This window comes from Manihot esculenta, chromosome 17 (assembly GCF_001659605.2).
Source record: "Manihot esculenta cultivar AM560-2 chromosome 17, M.esculenta_v8, whole genome shotgun sequence".
NCBI classification, from domain to species: domain Eukaryota; kingdom Viridiplantae; phylum Streptophyta; class Magnoliopsida; order Malpighiales; family Euphorbiaceae; genus Manihot; species Manihot esculenta.
The window spans coordinates 12086011-12112119 of record NC_035177.2 but is presented as its reverse complement, the minus strand read 5'-3'; the positions used below and the strand labels follow the sequence as shown (position 1 = coordinate 12112119).

At 41.2% G+C, this 26109-nt stretch overlaps 1 protein-coding gene across 1 annotated transcript; it reads left to right on the top strand.

The window, feature by feature from the left end:
* The first annotated feature begins 3807 nt into the window (after positions 1-3807).
* On the top strand, positions 3808-4830 carry LOC110608093 (F-box protein At3g07870). The gene has a single exon (XM_021747302.2). It carries the CDS (start codon positions 3808-3810, stop codon positions 4828-4830), a length of 1023 nt encoding a protein of 340 aa, XP_021602994.2.
* Positions 4831-26109: the final 21279 nt, after the last annotated feature.

Genomic DNA, 26109 nt, shown 5'->3' with positions numbered 1-26109 from the left:
ACAAAACCTTACATGCATCAGTGTGTTTATATATCCAATAATTTCTCATTTCGGAATTATTTTTATTTTTAAAATTATTAATAAAATAAAAATAAAAGTATAATATATAAATTTCTATTAAAATAGAGTATAATTACTTTTTAATATTAATTTTATTTGATATTAATTTATGTTTATGTACTTGTGAATGTAACTTTTTATATTCATTATTATAATTTATTAATTATTTTTCATTTTAATTGTCATTTATTTATTTATATTTATATTATACTTCAGCTTTATGTTGCAGTTTTATTTAAAAATTCAATGTTATAATATTTATATAAGTTTAGATTTAGATAGATATTTTCCAATCATACCAATGAGCAAATAAATATAACATACAATAAAATTATGATTAATCGATCAATTATTAAGAATTTTCAATAAAATCACTCAATTTTTAGTTTTATTTTTGAAAAAGTCACCTTAATCTGTTACAGCAAGTCTTCAGATTAACAACTCCATTTATTTTCTCCTTTTTTATATTTTTTATATTTAATTAATTGATAATTATTTATTAATAAAATTATTTTAATAATCCTATTATTAAATTTTATAATTAGTTCTATGATATATTCACTATTTAATTTGATTATTTTTATTTAAATTTATAATTTCAAAGAGTTTAAAAATTGTAATTAGCAATAATTATTAATTTATTTTTAAGAATTTTTAATTAATTAACTATATAATAGTTAAAATCAATTATAAAATTGTTAATATAAAACTTATTTAATTGTACAAGTATGATGTAAAATATAAAATTTATTAATAAATAATTATCAATTAATTAAACATAAATGATGTGGAGGAGAGGAGAGAAGAGAACATTGATAGGATGGTTATTGATTTGGAAACCTACCATAGCAAATTACAATGATTTTTTGAAATAAAATTAAATTTGAATGATTTTATTGAAATTTGAGTAATATAAATAAAATAAAGGTTAAAGTTGAGTGATTATAAATAAAAATTATCTAAATTTTTTATATTAAAATTTCATTTATTTATAAAATAATTTATATTTAAAAAATATTATAAAAAATATTTTTTAATAAAATAATTTATTTTTTATTATTTAATTTTAATATTATTTAATTTTAATTTAGAAGTAAAATACATTAACAAAATATATATATATATAAGTTTTAATAAAATATTTATTGTAATAATGTCAAAATGGATTATAACTCGTATTTTTTAAAGATTTAGACAAAATATTTGAATCTATTTTTAAAATGAATTTTTTTATTGGTCTATTTTGAGATCGCATTGAACGGATGAGATTGAGCCCATATGAACCGCATCAGACGGATTCGTGGACTATTTATTATAAAAATACTGAAATAAAGTGATTTTATTTATAATTTTATTTTGTTTAAATAAAAATTAAGATGTGAATGATAATAAAAGTTCAAAGGAGATGGAGGAGATGTTTTAATTTTTAAATAATTTGTTGATTTAGAGAAAAATAAGTTGATTGATATTTTTTTATTTTATATAATTTTTAATAAATTTATTTTATTATTTAGACGATTTTAATAGGTTGTATTTAGATTATAAAAAAAAAGTTGAAATTTATTTTAACTTTTTTTTAAAAGTAAAAATTTATTTATTTATTATAAAATTTTTTTATTTATTAGCTGTGGTGGTATAATATATAATTTTATTTAATAGTTTCCATTTAAATAGTTTTTTAATTTAAATTTAAATTAAAACAATTAGACTGTTCATGCGCATTTGCAGGTGTGCTGCAGGTAGCCTAAATATTAAAAGTCCATTTTTTAACCGGTCGAGCAGAGTTAGATCGGACATCTCGTTACTAATTGAAGGTATGAAAAAAAAAAATTTTCAAAAAAAGTAAATTACTTTTCTTTAAATGATTTAAATTTTTTTAATTAGAAAAATATTTTTTTATTTATAAATTTTTAAAAAATTTTAAAATATTAAAAAATAAAAAAAAATATTTTTTTAAAAAATATTTCGTAAAGAAAGCAGAGACTAAATATTAAGAAATTTAAACGTATAAGTATAACAAGCATTATTGCTTTAAAAAAAAAAAGTATAACAAGCATTAATATTAATAATTATTTTTATTTATTAATTTCAAATTTAAGAATTTTCTTTTGCAAATTTTTTCACATATATGTATATATATTAATTATATCTAAATTTTTTATCTTAAATATTAAGAAACTTAAAGATCATTATATATTTATTAGGGATTATAATGAAACTAATAAAATGTATTTAATATATATATATATATAATTATTATTATTATTAGATTGAAAAGTTACTTTCTCTAAAAAAATATAGAATTATCCATTAATTAATAGTAATAACAAGATAGAGAATAATAGGAAAATAGAAAAAATCTAATATACTGCCACTTGTCACTCTTAGAGAACTTGGTTTTAGAGTTTATATAAATAGACGTTAGGAGCTACCAAGATTTTTAGTATTTTTAAATTAATTGGGTATATTTTCAAGTGTTGGCGATTCCAATATTAAAAGTCACTCGAATCGTGCGACTCTTAATTCAGTCCGTTGAATTAAATCAACCTTAACTTTTCAACGCACAATGAAAAAATAAAAAGATTGATTCCAGCAATTAACAGATTATAAGTGCTCAGAGCAATAATAAGTACAATCTTGAGTAGTTAGAACCTCTTAAGGTGTTGTGGAAGTCAATCACACACAAGTAAGAAAGCAAGGTAACTAAATAAGCAACCAAAATAGAAAAGAGTATTTGAGGCTAAGAGAATTTACTAAGTGATAGAGAGATATGGAAACATGGAGGGAGATGTAGAGAGATATTAGAGAAAGCCAATATTCTGTTAGGCTTTTAGCTCTCAAATACTCTTTTCAATTTTGCTTGCTTGTTTATTTAGTTTGTTTCCTGGCTTGTGTGTGATTGGCTTTCACAACACTTTGAGATTTCAATTGCCCAATTGCTTAAGATTGTGCTTGTTGATCTCTGCGAGCACTTACAATCTACCCTTTTATTCATTTTTCGTTATGTATTGAGAGGTTAAGACTGACTTAGTTCAATGGACTGAATTAAGTATTGCACGATTTGAATGGTTTTACACGATTTGAATGGTTTTCGGAATTGAAATTGCCGAGTACGTGAGATAATAAATATTTACCTAATTAATTATGCCATAATCAAAAAGTAATAAACTAATAGAAGAGGGAAAATTATTGCACGAGTTTAAATACATATCAATAAATAAATGATAAATAAATTAAAATAATTGAACATCTCACATTTAATATTCATTTTATTTTCCGAGTACACATACACAGGGTGTGTAGTAATTTTCCATAGAAGACACATTTCTTGTATGCATCAACATTATCCTACCGTAGTGGAGACGAAACTTCTCTCTGTTTTTTTTTCCCAGTCATTATCTACATGAATGACAAAAGCATAAAGACATAGAGCTGTCCTTGTTATCTCCGCTTCATAATTTATTCATTGTAAAATACTTTTTATTGATCATAAAGTTCATCAGTTTCCTTTCTGTTTCTCTATTTCCTTGAGCTTCATCCATGGCATCAAACAGTGGGGAACACGAAAGCAATGAAATCACATCCATTAAATCTTCATCAAAACATCAACCCACCACCTGGTTGGAGAGACTTCCTCGGGAAATCTTCTTTGATATACTTTCCAGACAACCAATCATGTCCCTTCTGGACTGCAAACTCGTGTCCAAACTCTGGTATACTTCAATAAGGAATCCCTTGCTGGCTAACATGCATCTTAACCACGTAACTGAAGATGATCTATGCCTGCTATTGTTTTCCGACTGGCCTAAGAGCAAGCTCCAACTCGTGCAAGTCAATCAGGCAGAAGAAACAAGAACAATACAGACTCTCAAGACAACATTTGACTCTGTGTTGCCGGAGTTTGAAGTTGTAGGCTCTTGTAATGGACTGGTATGTCTATACAACTACTTCTATGATGACCCACTTTACATATACAATCCCTTTAGCATTGAGCACAAGGAGTTGCCAAGATTTGAGGCATCTCCACATTTAAACATTTGCAGAACAGTGTTTGGATTCGGATTCCATCCGAAAACAAAACAGTACAAGGTGATAAAAATAGTTTACTACAAGCAAAGTAACAATGATCTTGTTGGTGGCAATCCAGATGCCTTTGTGCTTGCTTTGTCTGATGCTACTCTCACATGGAGAAACATTGGGAAAATAGATTATGAACTTAGTGGTCCAACCTCAGAAGCGTTAGTGAGTGGAAAACTTCATTGGCTGAGCTTTGTTCTTGTCCATGAAGAGGTGAGATATAGAGAGATAATCTCATTTGACATAGAAACTGAGGAATTCCAAGTTGTTCCAAGACCAAGTTGTGGTGGTCTGAATCAAATCAATTATCATCTGGTGACATTAAGAGGTTGTCTTTCAGCAGTTGTTAGTAGTGGTGGTGGGTCAAATGAGATATGGGTGATGAAGGTTTACAATGAGAAGACGTCTTGGAGGAAGGAATTAGTTATTGGGAATTATGTGCCAATGTTGAGAATAACAATGGCTCCTCCTTCTAGGAGAAAGAAGAATGGATATCAAGGTGGAGCATTTAGAGTTTTGTGTGAGTTGAAAAATGGGGAGATAGTGATTTTGCATTGGAATAGATTCATTGTCTCTTATGATCCAAATAATGGAGAATTCAAGGAGATTAATTTTCAAGGACTCCCTCTTGAATTCCAAGCAAGTGTTCATGTGGGTAGCCTCATTTCAGTTCACAAAGTTTTTGGTATGTGATTAAAGAGTAAATTTCAAAGAATAAGAATGGTGAATTTTTCATTTTGTGGGTGAAAATGTAGACTCTTACTATGAATAAAGAAATACTTTATTTATCTTATATTTTTATTCTTATTTGTTTAATTATACAATTCTTATGTATTTATCCAAGATGTGCAACCAACATTGCATATAAAAAATTTACTATCAACAAACTAATTTTATCTAATTGATGCAACCAGATTCAAACTGAAATTTTAAATTCACTCTTCTACTGTACATGGAGTTAATTGATTTTATTAATGATATTTAAATAATAAATAAAAAATACAATTAAAATTATAATTTTATAAATATAAAATAATTTTTTTATTAAAATAATATTATTATATAGCAAAAATTTAATTTTTTTACAGTAATTATTAGCTTAATTAATAATATTAAAATTATAGTTTTATAATCATTCCTACGATATCACTATATAAATTCTAAAATTTACTAGTGATTGTGATAAACTATATATAAAAGCAACAATTTTCCTGTGAAGAGAGATGCCCACCATCATACCAGTAAAATATACTTTGCTCTCTTCCATGGACAATTATTTTGAAAAATTTTTACAGTGAAATTGTTATATTTTAAACAGTTTTATTATAATTATTAGTGGTCATTTATATGAGTTGCAAATAAATTTTATAATTTTTTTTTATGTAAACGAGAAAATAGATAATTATTATCTTAATGCCTTGGTGCAATGTGTCAAATCATCATTTATGGCTAAGGTATGTGTATTATAAGGAGTACACTTTTTCTACACATTTTAATAATTTTATACCTCATTAATTGAAGCCTTAAAGTTTGAATAAAGTTTAAATTTAGCACAATAGTATACTAGTATGTATACAACTAACAATTTCATAAGTCACATTGTAAATAATAATAGCAACAAAATCTTTGACATAAATAGGAGAAATCAAATTATTAACACTCAATTATACAAATAGTCAAGTAGCATTAATGGAATAGTCACTATATAATACTTCTTACCCTGTCTAGGTGTAGACTGAGCAAAACTGTCATAAACTATACCTTTTTAGACATTTTAAACAAAACCATATATTTAATGTGTATAATTATCAACTTATTAAATGCTTCAGGTATAATTCATAATGTGAATAAGTAAATGTTAAATCTCGAATTTGTCATATTAGTTCCATCTCTGCTGTTGTTTGGAGCCTTGCTTAGCTTTGGTCAAGTCTGTTCAGCCACTTAGTTTCTTTTCCCTTTGAATTTGACTCATCTTTGTTATCCTTTGTATCATTGTGTAAAATCTATAATGATTATTGATCAAGCTAAAATTAGTCCCATTTTTCATGATGTTATAAATGTTAATTTACACATTTTCAACCTAATTTTGTGATCTTTATCTTATTTTGCAGAAAATAGTGTAAAAGGATGATTTGATGAAAAATGGCCTTAAAATTGTCAAAAGAGAATAGATGAGATCAAGCTTGATTTGCCCAAGTCCGTTTGCCTAAACCAAATTGAAGCCAAAATGGGAGGAGGAAAATAGCATAGACTTGCTATTTGACCAAATTGTTTGCCCAAGCAACCTGGGCAAACAGACCATGCGGAATAGAAGCAAAGTGACAGACAGCACCAAAACAGACTGTTTGACCAGATTGTTTGCCCAAGCAACCTGAGCAAACAGAACTTGCGACAGCAGATAGTAGAAACGCGGGAAAACTTAAAATTCAAACCTTCAAGAAGTCTATCCTTCCCCAAACACATGAAGACAGCTCAGCAACTCTTTAAGACAACTCAGCATCCTATCCCGCATATTACGGAATCCAAATCTCAAGAAGATTCAATTGCATTCAAAGAATCCAACTCTAAATAGGAAAAGGACTCCATCTAAACAAGAAAACAAAGGGCTGCAAAAATCAGTTATAAATAGGAAACCAAACCAGCAAGAAAGACAATCATTATCTTCGAAAATCACCACAGCAGCCGCCCGGCCGGCCCCTCTTCTTCTTTCTTGTTTTCTTTCTTTTATTTGTATGTTTGTTTCAGCCATGAGTGGCTGAAACTGTAATACCCGGCTAGACTCCGGTATCGGAATTCCTACCGTCCGGTGGAATCTCGGATGTCGGAAGCCTCTAGTAGGGTAGAAACATATTTTCATAAAATGTTTTAAGGTATTTCATGGTTTTAAGTATGAAAATTTAACGAGTTTTGCATGAAAAGTCTTTGGAGGAAAACCCAGGTTCGGCCGCCGAAAGTGAAGTTCGGCCGCCGAACATGCATGCATTTTGGAGGCACGTTAGGCCCTCGAAAGCATGAGTGAGGGCAGTCCAGGTTCGGCCGCCGAAAGTCAAGTTCGGCCGCCGAACATTGCATGGATGCGGAGGCACATTCGGCCCCCGAACGTGGCCTGGCCAGCCACCTATAAAAGGGGCATTTAGCCGAAATGGGCGAGCTTTCTCCCATTTTCGGCCACAGCTAGCTTCCGACCTCCCTCTTCCCAATCTAGTGTTCTTCCTTCAAATCCCCACCATTTTTCTTGAGTTTTAAACTCACATTGTAAGTTTTGAGCTTTTAAACCAAGTTTTGGAGCTTTGGGAACTCAGGAGCTCATTTTCGTGGATCTCCAAGTTTGGGTCGTCTTCCTCTCGATCTTCAAGAGGTAAGGGCCGATCTTAAGCTCCTTATATATTTTAAGTAAGTTTTAAGTGATTTTATGGGGTAGAATGGCATGTATAGGGTTGTATGAGTTTTTAAGCAAATGTTAGGTTTTATGTGATTTTTGAGCAATGTGGCATGTTTGAGTATGTTTGAAGTGTTGTAGTTGGGGTATATGCTTGTTGAGGCCCCTAGGAACTTGTATGCATGTTTTGGTTGAGATTTATGCATGATTTGAGAGTTGGGAGGCAAATGTGCATTTAGGAGCCAAGTTTCTGCCCTTTGGCAGAAACCAGGTTCGGCAGCCGAAGGAGCTTTCGGCCGCCGAACATGGCTGGTGAGGCAGGCCTTTCGGCTGCCGAAGTTGCCCCTGAAAGGAGACTTTCGTCTCTGTCTGGGACTTTCGGCCGCCGAAGGTGCCGCCGAACATGCATGAGTTTCGCCTCTGTCTGGGAGTTTCGGCCGCCGAAGGTGCCGCCGAACCTGCCTGACTTTCGGCTCTGGAGGGACTTTCGGCAGCCGAACCTGCCGCCGAAAGTGCCCTGTTCAGCCATTTCTTGCATGTTTCTATGTGATTGTTTCATGATGTTTTAGGGGGTTTTTGGGGAGTATATTAGAGTCATGTTTATGTATGTTTGGTCCCTCATTGAAGTCCACCTGTGTAGGTTCGGACCCGAGGAACCGAGGACCCCAGCAGTGAGCCAGCTGCTACAGAGTTTGTCAGAGCTAGCCAGAGGTGAGTGGAATAAACCTTAAAGTTTTAAAATAAATGAAAATGTGAATTTTGAGCATGATCCATGCATCATGAATGCCATGAGATATAGTAGGTTGCTTGCATTAGTATTCACGAATATGTTGCATTGCATTTATGATGATGATGTGGATTGGTTATTGGATGATCCTTTAGTCCTCATATGATATGACGATGTTATGGCATGAGATGGTATGGAAGTCCAGGTTGTACCCATTCTACGTCCCTGGCACGATGTAAGAGGAAGTCCAGGTTGTACCCATTCTACGTCCCTGGCACAGTTGGACTGTATGATATGTTATGTTAAGAGAAAGACCGGTTGTACCCATTCTACGTCCCGGCACAGTTGGACTATGTAGAGGACTATAGGTGACAATACCATCCGAGATGTGATTAGTTGTGATGTGTTGCATTACATGGCATGAAGTTTTAATATATGTTTTCACTATTCTGCTCACTGGGCCTTGTAGCTCACCCCTCTCCCCTAACCCCAGATGTGCAGGTACAGGGTAGACCAGAAGGTTAGCCAGAGTTTTTGAAGTATGTGTTTGTAATAGTTAGATTGTGGACATGACAATTGTATTATGAAGTAATGTAAGGGATTTCAGTATGATATGTAATGAGGTATATTGAGGTTATAGATGTGCTTGACCCTATGAGTATTGTAATCCCTTGTTGATACATGATCTTGATGTCTATTGATGTTTGTGTTTAAGCCAACTCATCTCATGATGTATTTGCCCATTGGGGCATTGTTGAGATCCCACTGAGGGATCATGATTATGACTATGTACAGTTTATGTTCAGGTTGAGTTGGATAATTGAAAGAAAGGTTTTAAATTTTTTTTTGTGTTTTTCTTGATCATGTATGGGATTAAGCAGGTTTCCAGGATGTATGTTTGGCTTGCTACGGGTCCCGGCGGCCTTAAGTCGACCCGGATCCTAGCGCCGGTAGCGGTCCGATTTTCGGGTCGTTACAGAATGGTATCAGAGCCCTAGGTTCATAGGATCGGACCTAGAGTGTCGGGCTCATAGATGTTATAGAAGGTCAAGCACAATAGGAAGGTCATGTCCACTAGGATAGGATGTTGAGTCCTGTCTTGTATGATGATGTGAAATGCCATGATAATATGCATGTGCATTAATGCTATGATTTGAATGATGTATATGTGATGAGGGTTCATGTGTGCCCCCATGAACCATATGATGTTAATGTTTGTATGATGTGTACTGTTTTTCAGAAACAGGATGAGAGGAACTCGTCGATCTGCACGATTGACTGGAGTGCCACCTGAGGATGAGGGCACGAGCGCCCGTCCTCCTACATTGCCTAGGGCAATGTCTTGTAGAGCCAACAGAGAAAGAGTGTCAAGGGACCCTAGAAGGTCTTTTGATGCTAGCAGAAGGGGGACAGATAGAGGTGGAAGTTCTTCAGATGTGAGGGAGGTTATGGAAGAGGATCAGAGGAGGGATGGGAACCTAGATGTGAGCATGGAGGAAGAGGGGACAGGGGAATCTCAGGGAGGCGTTCAGGCCTCGGGGTATGGTTTTCCACCCCATTATCCACCCTTCCCACAGGGTTCAGGGTATCCGATGGGAGGTACATCGGATTACTCCAGCTTTAACCCCTACCCTACCTACATGCCTTATCCACCTTTCTACCCACCCTACACACAGTACCCAGCTTATCCCCCCTCACCCTTCTATCCAAACCCGGCAAACCACACCTCGGGGAATGCTGCACCCCCACCTCCACCACCTACAGAACCAGCAGTCCCAGTTACTCAACCTCCTAGACCTAGCTCAGTCGATGGGAGCAAGGTAAAGATGACAGACTACCTCAAGCTGGATGCTCCCAAATACAAGTCAGGGGATGACCCCTTTGAGTATCTGAGAGTGGTGAAGACAATAACTGATGAGCTAGGGGCAAGTGACAGCAGGGCCATTCAGATGGCAGGGTTCACCTTAAAGTGCAAGAAGGCACGGGAATGGTTCAAATGTTATGTGGACCCGAGACTAGATGGTATGACATGGGAAGAATTTGCGAATGAGTTCGCCGAATGGGCTTTTCCAGACAGTTCCAGAGAACTGAAGATGATTGAATTTGAGCAACTGAGGCAGTCAGAGCACATGGGTGTAGAGGAGTTCACGGATAAATTCTTGGAGCTATTGCCTTTTTCAGGGCAAGCTCTAGATTCAGATACGAAGAAAGCCAAGAAATATGTTATGAAGCTGCATTCCAGGTACTCCTCGTTGGTTCAGTCAGCTGAGAGAGAAAGTTTCCACACTGTGGTGGATATGGCTCGAAGAATGGAAGCGAGTGCTATAGTTGAGGGGTCAGTGAAGCAATCAGTGACCCAGTCTTCAGGGGTTAAGACCCCAGGCAGAGGAGGACCAGGGTTCTCTTCTCAGAGCTCAGGTAAGAAGAGGTGGGATAACACCACCAGGAAGCCGAAGAAGAATAAGTTTTGGAACAAGTTGAAATCCGGTCTGGGATTTGGCGGTGGCTCGAGCTCAGGCTCAGATGGTACTGAATGCCAGAGATGTGGAAGACCGCACAGGGGAGTGTGTCGAGCTGGGACTAATGCATGTTTCAGATGTGGACAGGAGGGACACATAGCTCGGGATTGTCCTAGAGCGCCTTTTATGGGCCAGCCCCAGCAGACAGCTTCTGGTAGTGTGGCACAGCCAGCAGTTCCAGCCACAACTCAGGGCAGTGGCAGAGGTAGAGGGAGAGGGGCAGCCTCTTCTTCTGGTTCCCGAGGTGAAGGTCCATCAGCTCCAGCCAGGATCTTCACCATGACTCAGCAGGAGGCTAACACATCCAACACCGTGGTGTCAGGTAATCTCATCATTGGGTGCTCTGATGTGTATGCATTAATGGACCCGGGTGCATCTCATTCATTTATTGCTCCGAGAGCCGTTGAGAGGTTGGGTCTGATAGTCTCTGGGTTAGAGTGTCCCCTATGGGTCAGTGGACCCAAGTGTGACCCGTCAGTGGCAGTGTCAGTCTGCCAGTTCAGTCCAGTTTTTATTGAGGGAAGATGCCTCTCCGCCGACCTTGTGGTTCTAGATTTGACAGACTTTAACGTCATTCTAGGGATGAATTGGCTATCTACCCATGGTGCTACCTTGGACTGCAGGGACAAGGTAGTCAGGTTTAGAGATCAGAACGGGTCAGAGGTCGTCTTCAGAGGAGACAAGAGGGGCACACCTAGAGGTCTGATATCAGCTCTTCAGGCTCGTAGGTTGCTTAGGAAGGGATGTCAGGGGTACTTAGCTCACGTGAGAGAGCTAGACAGTCAGGTCAGGGAGCCGGCCTCGGTGCCAGTTGTCAGAGAGTTTCAGGACGTTTTTCCGGATGAGCTTCCAGGTTTACCACCTGCTAGGGAGATAGAGTTCGAGATAGAGTTGGTGCCTGGAACTAGACCGATCTCTATCCCTCCCTACAGGATGGCCCCAGCAGAGTTGAAGGAGTTGAAAGAGCAGTTGCAAGAGTTGGTAGAAAAGGGTTTCATCCGACAGAGTACCTCACCTTGGGGTGCTCCGGTCTTGTTTGTGAGGAAGAAGGATGGATCCCTTAGACTTTGTATCGACTACAGGCAGTTGAACAAAGTCACTACCAAAAATAGGTACCCTTTGCCAAGGATCGATGATCTATTCGACCAGTTAGCAGGAGCAGGTTGTTTCTCCAAAATAGATCTGAGATCGGGGTACCATCAGCTAAGGATAAGGGATGAAGATGTGCCGAAGACAGCTTTCAGAACCAGATATGGGCATTTTGAGTTCCTTGTAATGCCGTTCGGGTTAACCAACGCCCCTGCAGCATTCATGGATCTCATGAATAGAGTATTTAGCCAGTACCTGGATCACTTCGTTATTGTCTTCATAGATAATATCTTAGTGTATTCCAGGAATGCAGAGGAGCATGCCCATCATCTGCGGTTGGTCTTGCAGACCTTGAGGGAACATGGCTTGTATGCCAAGTTCTCTAAATGTGAGTTCTGGCTGAGGAGCATTTCGTTCTTGGGGCATGTAGTGTCAGAGAATGGGATTGAGGTAGACCCCAAGAAGACGGAAACTGTGGCTAACTGGCCTAGACCCACTTCAGTGACGGAGATCAGGAGTTTCTTGGGTTTGGCAGGTTACTACAGGAGGTTCGTTCAGGACTTCTCAAAGATAGCAGCTCCTCTGACCAGGTTAACCAGGAAGAATCAGAAGTTTGTGTGGACCGACCAGTGCGAAGAGAGTTTTGAAGAGCTTAAGAAGAGGTTGACTTCAGCACCAGTTTTAGCTCTGCCATCTAGTGATGAAGACTTTACAGTCTTTTGTTATGCGTCCCGTGTGGGACTGGGTTGTGTACTGATGCAGAATGAGAAGGTGATTGCTTATGCTTCTAGACAGCTGAAGAAGCATGAGTTGAATTACCCCACACATGACCTAGAGATGGCAGCAGTAATCTTTGCACTCAAGATGTGGAGGCACTACCTCTATGGGGTTAAATGTGAGATCTTCACGGATCATAAAAGCCTGCAGTACATCCTGAGTCAAAGAGATTTGAATTTGAGACAGAGGAGATGGGTGGAGCTGCTAAGTGACTATGATTGCAAGATTCAGTATCATCCGGGTAAGGCGAATGTCGTGGCAGACGCCCTAAGCCGGAAGTCACTAGGCAGTTTATCCCACATATCGGCAGAGAGGAGACCAGTGGTGAAGGAGTTCTACAAGCTTATTGAGGAAGGTCTACAGATGGAGTTGTCTGGTACAGGAGCCTTGGTGGCCCAGATGAGAGTGGCACCCGTGTTTCTGGAGCAGGTGGCTCAGAAACAGCATGAGGACCCGGAGTTAGTGAAGATTGCCAGGACTGTTCAGTCAGGCAATGATAGTGAGTTCAGATTCGACAGTAAGGGGATCCTCCGCTATGGGAGCAGACTATGTGTACCAGATGACATTGGGCTAAAAGGAGACATTATGAGAGAGGCTCATAATGCAAGATACAGCATTCACCCCGGAGCCACCAAGATGTATCAAGATCTAAAGAAGGTTTATTGGTGGCCAGCTATGAAGAAAGAAGTGGCACAGTTCGTGTCAGCCTGCGAAGTGTGTCAGAGGGTGAAGCTGGAACATTAGAAGCCGGCTGGAATGCTTAACCCGCTACCTATTCCAGAATGGAAATGGGAGAATATAGCTATGGACTTCGTAGTGGGGTTACCGGCGGCGTCCAACAGAATGGACTCCATATGGGTGATTGTGGACAGACTCACCAAATCTGCTCACTTCATTCCTGTCAGGAGTGGCTACTCTGTGGACAAGTTGGCGCAGGTGTATGTGGATGAGATTGTTAGACTGCATGGGGTTCCTGTTTCAATAGTGTCAGATAGAGGGCCCCAGTTCACCTCCAGATTTTGGCGGAGTCTGCAGAATGCCATGGGTACTAGGTTGGATTTCAGTACTGCCTTCCACCCCCAGACTGATGGACAGTCAGAAAGGACCATCCAGACTATCAAGGATATGCTTAGAATGTGTGTGCTGGACTTTGGCGGTTCTTGGAGGCAGCATCTACCTTTGGTGGAGTTTGCCTACAATAATAGCCATCATGCTAGCATCGGGATGGCTCCATATGAAGCTTTGTACGGAAGGAAGTGCAGATCACCTGTTTGCTGGGAAGAAGTTGGAGAAAAGGCCTTGGCAGGGCCTGAACTAGTAGAGATCACCAGCAGGGTGGTACTCATAATCAGAGAAAGAATCAAGACTGCTGCAAGCAGACAGAAGAGCTATGCAGATGTCCGCAGAAGACAGTTAGAGTTTCAGGAGGGGGATCTAGTATTGCTCAAGGTGTCTCCAATGAAGGGAGTGGTTCGCTTCGGGAAGAAAGGTAAACTAGCCCCACGATACATCGGACCCTTTGAAATCTTGCAAAAGATTGGGAATGTGTCGTACAAGCTGGATTTACCTGCTTCGATGGAAAGAATCCATCCGGTTTTCCATGTTTCTATGTTGAGAAAATTCGTGTCAGATCCGGGCAAGGTTCTTAGTGAACCTGATGTGGAGATCCAAGAGGATCTCACCTATGTTGAATAGCCAGTGCGGATCATAGACACCCAGATCAGAAAGTTAAGGAACAAGGAAATCCCGATGGTGAAAGTCTTGTGGAACCACCACAATATGGAAGAGTGCACTTGGGAGACACGGGAGTCTATGCTCCAGCAGTACCCTCATCTCTTTTAAGGTTAGACCTTTATGTGTTTATGTATGTATGTTTTGTGGTTTGCCATGCTATGGTGCTAGTTGAGGTACATTCGGGGACGAATGTTCTTAAGGGGGGGAGAATGTAATACCCGGCTAGACTCCGGTATCGGAATTCCTACCGTCCGGTGGAATCTCGGATGTCGGAAGCCTCTAGTAGGGTAGAAACATATTTTCATAAAATGTTTTAAGGTATTTCATGGTTTTAAGTATGAAAATTTAACGAGTTTTGCATGAAAAGTCTTTGGAGGAAAACCCAGGTTCGGCCGCCGAAAGTGAAGTTCGGCCGCCGAACATGCATGCGTTTTGGAGGCACGTTAGGCCCCCGAAAGCATGAGTGAGGGCAGTCCAGGTTCGGCCGCCGAAAGTCAAGTTTGGCCGCCGAACATTGCATGGATGCGGAGGCACATTCGACCCCCGAACGTGGCCTGGCCAGCCACCTATAAAAGGGGCATTTAGCCGAAATGGGCGAGCTTTCTCCCATTTTCGGCCACAGCTAGCTTCCGACCTCCCTCTTCCCAATCTAGTGTTCTTCCTTCAAATCCCCACCATTTTTCTTGAGTTTTAAACTCACATTGTAAGTTTTGAGCTTTTAAACCAAGTTTTGGAGCTTTGGGAACTCAGGAGCTCATTTTCGTGGATCTCCAAGTTTGGGTCGTCTTCCTCTCGATCTTCAAGAGGTAAGGGTCGATCTTAAGCTCCTTATATATTTTAAGTAAGTTTTAAGTGATTTTATGGGGTAGAATGGCATGTATAGGGTTGTATGAGTTTTTAAGCAAATGTTAGGTTTTATGTGATTTTTGAGCAATGTGGCATGTTTGAGTATGTTTGAAGTGTTGTAGTTGGGGTATATGCTTGTTGAGGCCCCTAGGAACTTGTATGCATGTTTTGGTTGAGATTTATGCATGATTTGAGAGTTGGGAGGCAAATGTGCATTTAGGAGCCAAGTTTCTGCCCTTTGGCAGAAACCAGGTTCGGCAGCCGAAGGAGCTTTCGGCCGCCGAACATGGCTGGTGAGGCAGGCCTTTCGGCTGCCGAAGTTGCCCCCGAAAGGAGACTTTCGTCTCTGTCTGGGACTTTCGGCCGCCGAAGGTGCCACCGAACATGCATGAGTTTCGCCTCTGTCTGGGAGTTTCGGCCGCCGAAGGTGCCGCCGAACCTGCCTGACTTTCGGCTCTGGAGGGACTTTCGGCCGCCGAACCTGCCGCCGAAAGTGCCCTGTTCAGCCATTTCTTGCATGTTTCTATGTGATTGTTTCATGATGTTTTAAGGGGTTTTTGGGGAGTATATTAGAGTTATGTTTATGTATGTTTGGTCCCTCATTGGAGTCCACCTGTGTAGGTTCGGACCCGAGGAACCGAGGACCCCAGCAGTGAGCCAGCTGCTACAGAGTTTGTCAGAGCTAGCCAGAGGTGAGTGGAATAAACCTTAAAGTTTTAAAATAAATGAAAATGTGAATTTTGAGCATGATCCATGCATCATGAATGCCATGAGATATAGTAGGTTGCTTGCATTAGTATTCACGAATATGTTGCATTGCATTTATGATGATGATGTGGATTGGTTATTGGATGATCCTTTAGTCCTCATATGATATGACGATGTTATGGCATGAGATGGTATGGAAGTCCAGGTTGTACCCATTCTACGTCCCTGGCACGATGTAAGAGGAAGTCCAGGTTGTACCCATTCTACGTCCCTGGCACAGTTGGACTGTATGATATGTTATGTTAAGAGAAAGACCGGTTGTACCCATTCTACGTCCCGGCACAGTTGGACTATGTAGAGGACTATAGGTGACAATACCATCCGAGATGTGATTAGTTGTGATGTGTTGCATTACATGGCATGAAGTTTTAATATATGTTTTCACTATTCTGCTCACTGGGCCTTGTAGCTCACCCCTCTCCCCTAACCCCAGATGTGCAGGTACAGGGTAGACCAGAAGGTTAGCCAGAGTTTTTGAAGTATGTGTTTGTAATAGTTAGATTGTGGACATGACAATTGTATTATGAAGTAATGTAAGGGATTTCAGTATGATATGTAATGAGGTATATTGAGGTTATAGATGTGCTTGACCCTATGAGTATTGTAATCCCTTGTTGATACATGATCTTGATGTCTATTGATGTTTGTGTTTAAGCCAACTCATCTCATGATGTATTTGCCCATTGGGGCATTGTTGAGATCCCACTGAGGGATCATGATTATGACTATGTACAGTTTATGTTCAGGTTGAGTTGGATAATTGAAAGAAAGGTTTTAAATTTTTTTTTTGTGTTTTTCTTGATCATGTATGGGATTAAGCAGGTTTCCAGGATGTATGTTTGACTTGCTACGGGTCCCGGCGGCCTTAAGTCGACCCGGATCCTAGCGCCGGTAGCGGTCCGATTTTCGGGTCGTTACAAAAACCCCTTTTGTAAGTTGAAGATTAGGTGAAATTTCAATTTATTTATGGATTGTGAGATCTGAACATATGATGTTTATATTTTATTTATCAATATTTATGCAATTTCATGCTTAATTCTATTATTGCTTTGTTGTTTAGATCAATAGAGCCCATTGATTCTTGATTGCAAAGTGATAATTTGTTAGTTTGGATGATTTAAGTCCGTAATTGCTTGAATTGTCCAAACACAAGTAACTCTTAGTGTAATGATAGCAGTTGTCGAAGCCGTAAAAAATAAACCTATTAAACAATCAACAATTAACTTGTAGATAATGGCAATAGGGTCGAACCACAGGGATTTGACACTACGGATTTTCCTAATAATGACTTGGACAAGTAAATAATAAGAAATTAAAAGAGGGGGTTTTGTTTTGATGATTAAAACTAAATAGCAAGAGAAAGCAATAATTTAAATAGATGAGAATTTCAATAGGAGAAGAATTCTAGTTGAAGAGTGGATCTATTTCAGTTTGTTTAGAATTGATCATTGATCTTTTCGATACTCCTATTTATTTCAATAAATTAGTTTAGGATGTGGAAGACGCTTCTCACAATCCAAATTCCTCCTTAGTTCTAGTTTGATTAGGAAACGTTCGCTAATCAAACACTAGTTAACAAGTTGCCAAGGAACATCCTTGGGGCTTTTAGCATCGAACAACTGCTAACTGCATTAAGACTTAGAGAAACCTAATTCTAACCTTGCCAACCGCGTGGTCAAGTTTAGATTATGCAACTTGATTAAATGTGTGTTTAAATAATCTAAGCAATTACGGACCTAAATTATTCAAACAATTGTTACTCAAGCAATTAAAAGCAATAGGCCTAAATTGATTCTAAAAGCAAAGCAACAATTATAGAAAGATCAAATTGCATAAATATTGAATATAAATAGAAGTTTAACAATGGAGATTTAAATCTCCAAATTCATCACAAATCTGAATTTTCCAACTTCAACTAAAAAATATGGAAATTAGCCACTCATGGTGGACAAAAATCACAAAAGAAAGAAGAAAGAAAAGAAGAAGAAACTGTTGTATTTTTCTGCAGAATTGCTGAAGATGAGATATGCTGGTTTGGGTTGCCTCCTTTTATAGGTGAAGAGTCCAAGTTCAATTAGGGTTTGGAGTCCCTATTTTGATTTGGTCTTTGTAGTCTTTAATTCCTCTCTTGATGTTGAATTTAATTGCAAATGGAATTTGTAATAGCCCATGGGCCCACACCAGTGAATATTGTCTGCTTTTGGGTTCACGCCCAGCGTCCTTCCCCTCACGGGTTTGTTTCTGGGTCAAGGGATTTATTACCCTGTTTTCCCAAAACGCGTCCACTGGGGTCTCTTGGGGCTTGCCCTTATAAGGCTTCCCCCCTCCTTACCTTTTTCCGATGTGGGATACTTTTAATCCACCTCATCGGGCGTCTACCCCCCATAAGGCCTGAGCGTCCTCGCTCAGCACACCGTACTCATGAGGCCCAGGCTCTGATACCAATTGTAACAGCCCATGGGCCCACACCAGAGAATATTGTCCGCTTTTGGGTTCACGCCCAGCGTCCTTCCCCTCACGGGTTTGTTTCTGGGTCAAGGGATTTACTACCCTGTCTTCCCAAAACGCGTCCACTGGGGTCTCTTGGGGCTTGCCCTTATAAGGCTTCCCCCCTCCTTACCTCTTTCCGATGTGGGATACTTTTAATCCACCTCATCGGGCGTCTACCCCCCATAAAGCCTGAGCGTCCTCGCTCAGCACACCGTACTCATGAGGCCCAAGCTCTGATACCAATTGTAACAGCCCATGGGCCCACACCAGTGAATATTGTCCGCTTTTGGGTTCACGCCCAGCGTCCTTCCCCTCACGGGTTTGTTTCTGGGTCAAGGGATTTACTACCCTGTCTTCCCAAAACGCGTCCACTGGGGTCTCTTGGGGCTTGCCCTTATAAGGCTTCCCTAGTGGACGCGTCTACCTCAGTGGACGCGTCTACCCCAGTGGACGCATTTTGGGAAGACAGGGTAGTAAATCCCTTGACCCAGAAACAAACCCGTGAGGGGAAGGACGCTGGGCGTGAACCCAAAAGTGGACAATATTCACTGGTGTGGGCCCATGGGCTGTTACAATTGGTATTAGAGCCTGGGCCTCATGAGTACGGTGTGCTGAGCGAGGACGCTCAGACCTTATGGGGGGTAGACGCCCGATGAGGTGGATTAAAAGTATCCCACATCGGAAAGAGGTAAGGAGGGGGGAAGCCTTATAAGGGCAAGCCCCAACAGACCCCAGTGGACGCGTTTTGGGAAGACAGGGTAGTAAATCCCTTGACCCAGAAATAAACCCGTGAGGGGAAGGACGCTGGACGTGAACCCAAAAGCGGACAATATTCACTGGTGTGGGCCCATGGGCTGTTACAGAATTCCTTAGGTGAGAAACTCTTTCGTGGCTCTTGGAACTGTGATGGCAGTGTTTGTAGTGGATTTGGACTTCTCAAAATCCGAGTTTCTGTTTTCTGCACAATTTTCCGCTCTGCTATCAATTTCTGCTGTCAATGTGATTGGGGCGGGTGATTTGGGCAGATCACTTGCTCGATCTGCCCCAATCACTTTCTGTGAGTCAGTCCAGTTTTTAGCTTTCTGTAACGCCCCGGAAATCCGGACCGCTACCGGTGCTAGGATCCAGATCGGCATAAGGCCGCCGGGACCCGTAGCAAGCCTAACATATACCTGTAAACCTGCTTAATCCCATACATGATCAACAACATACATAAGAATTAAAACTTTTCTTTTATACATGTGATCAATCACCAACTCAACCTGTGCATACTCTGAACATATACATAAATAAAGTCCCTCTGTGGGATATCATCAAAGCCTCGAAGGGCTATACATCATGTGTTGAGTTAGTTTTGCATAAACATCATATCATAAGATCATGTACATAAAATAAAAGGGATTAGCAATACATTATGGTCAAGCACAACTCTATCCTCAATAACATAATTACACAACTGTTCAAAACTCTACATTACATTCTTATCATTGTCATGTCCACAAACTCTAACTATTACATACATATGACTTTTCTCTTCTTTGCTTCTCTAACAATCCCGTACCTGCAAACCTGGGGGTTAGGGGAGAGGGGTGAGCTAGATGCCCAGTGAGTAGAACTATAAAAAGAATATTTAAAACATGCTATAATGGAATGCATCATTGCACAAACATTTCACATCATGGACGGACTGACTCAAAAATTCCTCAGCTCCATGCCCGGCCCTATTATGGGCACCACAGGACTTCGTATTGCCCGGCCCTATTATGGGCACCACAGGACTTCGTATTGCCCGGCCCTATTATGGGCACCACAGGACTTCGTAACTCGGAGCTATTGCCCGGCCCTATTATGGGCACCACAGGACTTCGTACACAGGGCTAGTGAGTCGTGCAATGTCCATCCTCATCAACCACAATATAATAATGCAATGTAGCATATTCGTGATTCTAATGCAAACATCCTATATTATAGTCATGATGCATGAAACATGATAAAACATTCACTTTCTTAATTTAGAAAAAGGTTAAGTATAGTTCCACTCACCTCTGGCTGACTCTGTCAAACTCTCAGCAGCTGGCTCACTGCTGGGGTCCTTGGTTCCTCGGGTCCGAACCTACACAGGTGGACTCCAATGAGGGACCAAACATATGTAATCATAACTCTAATATATCCCCCAAAAACCCCCTAAAACATCATGAAAACATCACAGAAAATATGCATGAAATGGCTGAACAGGGCACCTTCGGCGGCACCTTCGGCGGCCGAAAGTCCTGGACAGAGACGAAACTCAGCTAGGTTCGGCGGCACCTTCGGCGGCCGAAAGTGCCAGACAGAGACGAAAGTCTCTTTTCGGGGGCACCTTCGGCAGCCGAAAGCTGCCTTCACAAGAGGGGTTCGGCGGCCGAAACTCCCTTCGGCTGCCGAACCTGGTTTCTGCCAAACGGCAGAAACTTGGTTCAAATGAACCTCCTGCCTCCCAAAACCACAGATCATGCATATTTCTCAACCAAAACATACATACAAGTTCCTAGGGGCCTCAAACATGCATATACCCCATCTACAACACTTCATACACACACAATCAAGCTACATTGCTCAAAATCTCAACATAACCCATAAACTCAACATATGTCCTAACATGCATTTCTACCCATAGATCTTACTTAAAACTTGTTTAAAACATAAAAAGGGTTCAAGATCGACCCTTACCTCTTGAAGAAACGAGAGGAAAGCGATCCTAGCTTGGAGATGGAGAGATTAAGCTCTTTGAACCTCCAAGCACTCAAAACTTGCTCAAAGCTCACAAATCTTCAAAACAAAGTTATAAACTTGTTAAAACCATGAAAGATCTAGAGGAAACACTCAAGATCAAGGGAGGAACGGTGGAGACTCACCTTGGCCGACAATGGGAGAGAAAAAGCTCGCCCGTGCGGACCAAGGGGACCCTTTTATAGTGGCTGGCCAGGCCACGTTCGGGGGCCGAATGTGCCTCCGCATCCATGCAATGTTCGGCGGCCGAACATAAGGTTCGGCGGCCGAACCTGCACTTCCCTCTCTTAGACTTTCGGGGGCCTAACGTGCCTCCCAAAGTCCATGCATGTTCGGCGGCCGAAAGTGAGTTTCGGCGGCCGAACCTGGGTTTTCCCTTAAAGAAGTTTTCATGCAAAAACTCATTTAAAATCATACTTAAAACATTAAAAACATGAAAACATTTTATAAAAACATGCTTTTTGTAATACCCGGCTAGACTCCGGTATCGGAATTCCTACCGTCCGGTGGAATCTCGGATGTCGGAAGCCTCTAGAAGGGTAAAATCACGTTTTATAAAATGTTTTCATGTATTTAAATGTTTTTAAGTATGACTTTAAATGAGTTTTTGCATGGAAATTTCATTAAGGAAAAACCCAGGTTCGGCCGCCGAAACTCACTTTCGGCCGCCGAACATGCATGGACTTTGGGAGGCACGTTAGGCCCCCGAAAGTCTAAGTGAGGGAAGTGCAGGTTCGGCCGCCGAACCTTATGTTCGGCCGCCGAACATTGCATGGATGCGGAGGCACGTTCGGCCCCCGAACGTGGCCTGGCCAGCCACTATAAAAGGGTCCCCTTGGTCCGCACGGGCGAGCTTTTTCTCTCTCATTGTCGGCCAAGGTGAGTCTCCGCCGCTCCTCCCTCGATCTTGAGTGTTTTCCACAGATCTTTCATGGTTTTAACAAGTTTTAACTTCTATTTTGAAGATTTGTGAGTTTTGAGCAAGTTGTGAGCAAGTTGTGAGCTTGGGGAACCAAGGAGCTAAATCTCTCCCAACTCCAAGCTAGATCGCCTCCACTCTCGATCTTCAAGAGGTAAGAGCCGATCTTGAGCTCATTATGTATTTTAAGCAAGTTTTATGAAGTTTTATGGGGTAGAATGCATGTTAGGGTATAAGTTGAGTTTATGGGTGTAGGTTATGTTTTTGAGCAATGTAGCTTGATTGTGTGATTATGAAGTGTTGTAGATGGGGTATATGCATGTTTGAGGCCCCTAGGAACTTGTATGATTGTTTTGAATGAAAAATATGCATGATCTATAGATTTGGAGGCGAAATGTGCAAAGTGAGCCAAGTTTCTGCCCTTTGGCAGAAACCAGGTTCGGCAGCCGAAGGTACTTTCGGCCGCCGAACATGGCTGGGAAGGCAAGCCTTTCGGCTGCCGAAGTTGCCCCCGAAAAGAGACTTTCGTCTCTGTCTGGCACTTTCGGCCGCCGAAGGTGCCGCCGAACCTAGCTGAGTTTCGTCTCTGTCCAGGACTTTCGGCCGCCGAAGGTGCCGCCGAAGGTGCCCTGTTCAGCCATTTCATGCATATTTTCTGTGATGTTTTCATGATGTTTTAGGGGGTTTTTGGGGGATATATTAGAGATATGTTTATATGTGTTTGGTCCCTCATTGGAGTCCACCTGTGTAGGTTCGGACCCGAGGAACCAAGGACCCCAGCAGTGAGCCAGCTGCTGAGAGTTTGACAGAGTCAGCCAGAGGTGAGTGGAACTATACTTAATCTTTTAAATTAAGAAAGTGAATGTTTTACCATGTTTCATGCATCATGACTATAATATAGGATGTTTGCATTAGAATCACGAATATGCTACATTGCATTATTATATTGTGGTTGATGAGGATGGACATTGCACGACTCACTAGCCCTGTGTACGAAGTCCTGTGGTGCCCATAATAGGGCCGGGCAATAGCTCCGATTTACGAAGTCCTGTGGTGCCCATAATAGGGCCGGGCAATACGAAGTCCTGTGGTGCCCATAATAGGGCCGGGCATGGAGTTGAGGGACTTTTGAGTCAGTCCGTCCATGATGTGAAATGTTTGTGCAATGATGCATTCCATTATAGCATGTTTTAAATATTTTTCTTATAGTTCTACTCACTGGGCATCTAGCTCACCCCTCTCCCCTAACCCCCAGGTTTGCAGGTACGGGATTGATAGAGAAGAAAAGAAGAGAAAAGTCTTATGTATGTAATAGTTAGATGTGGACATGACAGTTGTATTATGATGAAATGTAAGAGTTTCAGTATGTTATGTAATGAGATTTTGAGGTTAGAATTGTGCTTGACCATAGTGTATTGCTAATCCCTTTTATTTTATGTACATGATCTTATGATATGATGTTTATGCAAAACTAACTCAACACATGATGTATAGCCCTTCGAGGCTTTGATGAGATCCCACAGAGGGACTTTATTTATGTATATGTTCAGAGTATGCACAGGTTGAGTTGGTGATTGACTGTATGTATAAAAAGAAAAGTTTTAATTTTTATGTATGATGGTTGATCATGTATGGGATTAAGCAGGTTTTCAGGTATATGTTAGGCTTGCTACGGGTCCCGGCGGCCTTATGCCGATCTGGATCCTAGCGCCGGTAGCGGTCCGGATTTCCGGGGCGTTACAGAGTGGTATCAGAGCCCTAGGTTCACATGGTCGGACCTAGAGTGTCGGGCTCATAGAGGTTATAGAAGGTCAAGCACAATAGGGAAAGGTCATGTCCACTAGGATAGGATGCAGAGTCCTGTCTTGCTATGATGATGTGATATGCCATGACTATATGCATGCGCATAAATGATATGCTATGTTTGCTATGTATGTGATGTAGGTTCATGTGACTCCACATGAACCATATGATGCTAATGCTTGTAAGTTATGTGCTGTTTTTCAGAAACAGAATGAGAGGAACTCGTCGATCTGCACGATTGACAGGAGTCCCACCAGAGGATGAGGGCACAAGCGCCCGTCCTCCCACATTGCCTAGGGCAATGTCATGCAGAACAAACAGAGAAAGAGTATCAAGGGACCCTAGAAGGTCTTTTGATACTAGCAGAAGGGGGACAGAAAGAGGAGGAAGTTCTTCAGATGTGAGGGAGGTTATGGAAGAAGATCAGAGAAGGGATGGGAATCTGGATGTTGGCATGTCAGAAGAAGGGACAGGGGAGTCACAAGGAGGCACTCAGGCCTCGGGGTATGGTTTTCCACCCTATTACCCACCCTATGCACAGAGTCCCGGGTATCCGATGGGAAGTACGTCGGATTACTCCAGCTTTAATCCCTACCCTACTCACATGCCTTATCCACCTTTCTATCCACCGTACCCACAGTACCCAGCCTATCCACCCTCATCCTTCCCTCCTCACCCAGCAAACCCCACCTCGGGGAATGCTGCATCCCCACCTCCACCTCCTACAGAACCAGTAGCCCCAGTTACTCAACCTCCTAGACCTAGCTCAGCCAGTGGGAGTAAGGTGAAAATGACAGCTTACCTTAAGCTGGATGCTCCTAAATATAAGTCAGGGGATGATCCCTTTGAATACCTGAGAGCAGTGAAGACGATCACTGATGAGCTAGGGGCAGATGATAGAAGAGCCATTGAGATGGCAGGGTTCACCCTGAAGTGCAAAAAGGCAAAGGAATGGTTCAAGTGCTATGTGGACCCGAGACTAGACAGTATGACATGGGAGGAATTTGCCAATGAGTTTGCTGGATGGGCGTTTCCAGATAGCTCCAGAGAGTTAAAAATGATTGAGTTTGAGCAACTGAGACAGACAGAAGACATGAGCATAGAGGAGTACACAGACAGATTTCTGGAGCTATTACCCTTCTCAGGGCAAGCTCTAGATACAGATGTGAAGAAGGCCAGGAGATATGTCATGAAATTACAGTCCAGGTACTCCTCATTGATTCAATCAGCTGAGAGGGAGAGTTTTCACACAGTGGTAGATATGGCTCGAAGAATGGAGGCCAGTGCCATAGTTGAGGGGTCAGTGAAGCAATCAGTGACCCAGTCTTCAGGGGTTAAGACCCCAGGCAGAGGAGGGCCAGGACCCTCTACTCAGAGTTCAGGTAGTAAGAGATGGAGTAGCACTAAGAAGCCCAAGAAGAATAAGTTCTGGAACAAGCTGAAATCCGGTCTAGGATTTGGCGGTGGCTCGAGTTCAGGCTCCGATGGTGCGGAATGCCAAAGGTGTGGGAGGCCACACAGGGGAGCGTGTCGCTGGGGGACCAATGCATGTTTCAGATGTGGCCAGGAGGGACACATAGCTCGGGATTGTCCTAGAGCACCTTTCATGGGCCAGCCCCAACAGACAGCTTCTGGTAGTGTGGCACAACCAGCAGCTCCAGCCACAACACAGGGCAGTGGCAGAGGTAGAGGGAGAGGGGCAGCCTCTTCTTCTGGTTCCCGAGGTGAAGGTCCATCAGCTCCAGCCAGGATCTTCACAATGACTCAGCAAGAGGCGAACACATCCAACACCGTGGTGTCAGGTAATCTCATCATTGGGTGTTCTGATGTGTATGCATTAATGGACCCGGGTGCATCTCATTCCTTTATTTCTCCGAGGGCAGTTGAGAGGTTAGGGTTGATGGTCTCTGGGTTAGAGTGTCCCCTATGGGTCAGTGGACCCAAGTGTGACCCGACAGTGGCAGAATCAGTCTGCCGGTTTTGTCCAGTGTTTGTTGAGGGAAGATGCCTCTCCGCCGACCTTGTGGTTCTAGATTTGACAGACTTTGACGTCATTCTAGGGATGGATTGGCTATCTACCCATGGTGCTACCTTGGACTGCAGGGACAAGGTAGTCAGGTTCAGAGATCAGAACGGGTCAGAGGTTGTCTTC

What these genes read in the sequence shown, in the direction of transcription:
- LOC110608093 (XM_021747302.2), top strand. Translation starts at nt 3,808, where the DNA reads ATGCATCTTAACCACGTAACTGAAGATGATCTATGCCTGCTATTGTTT.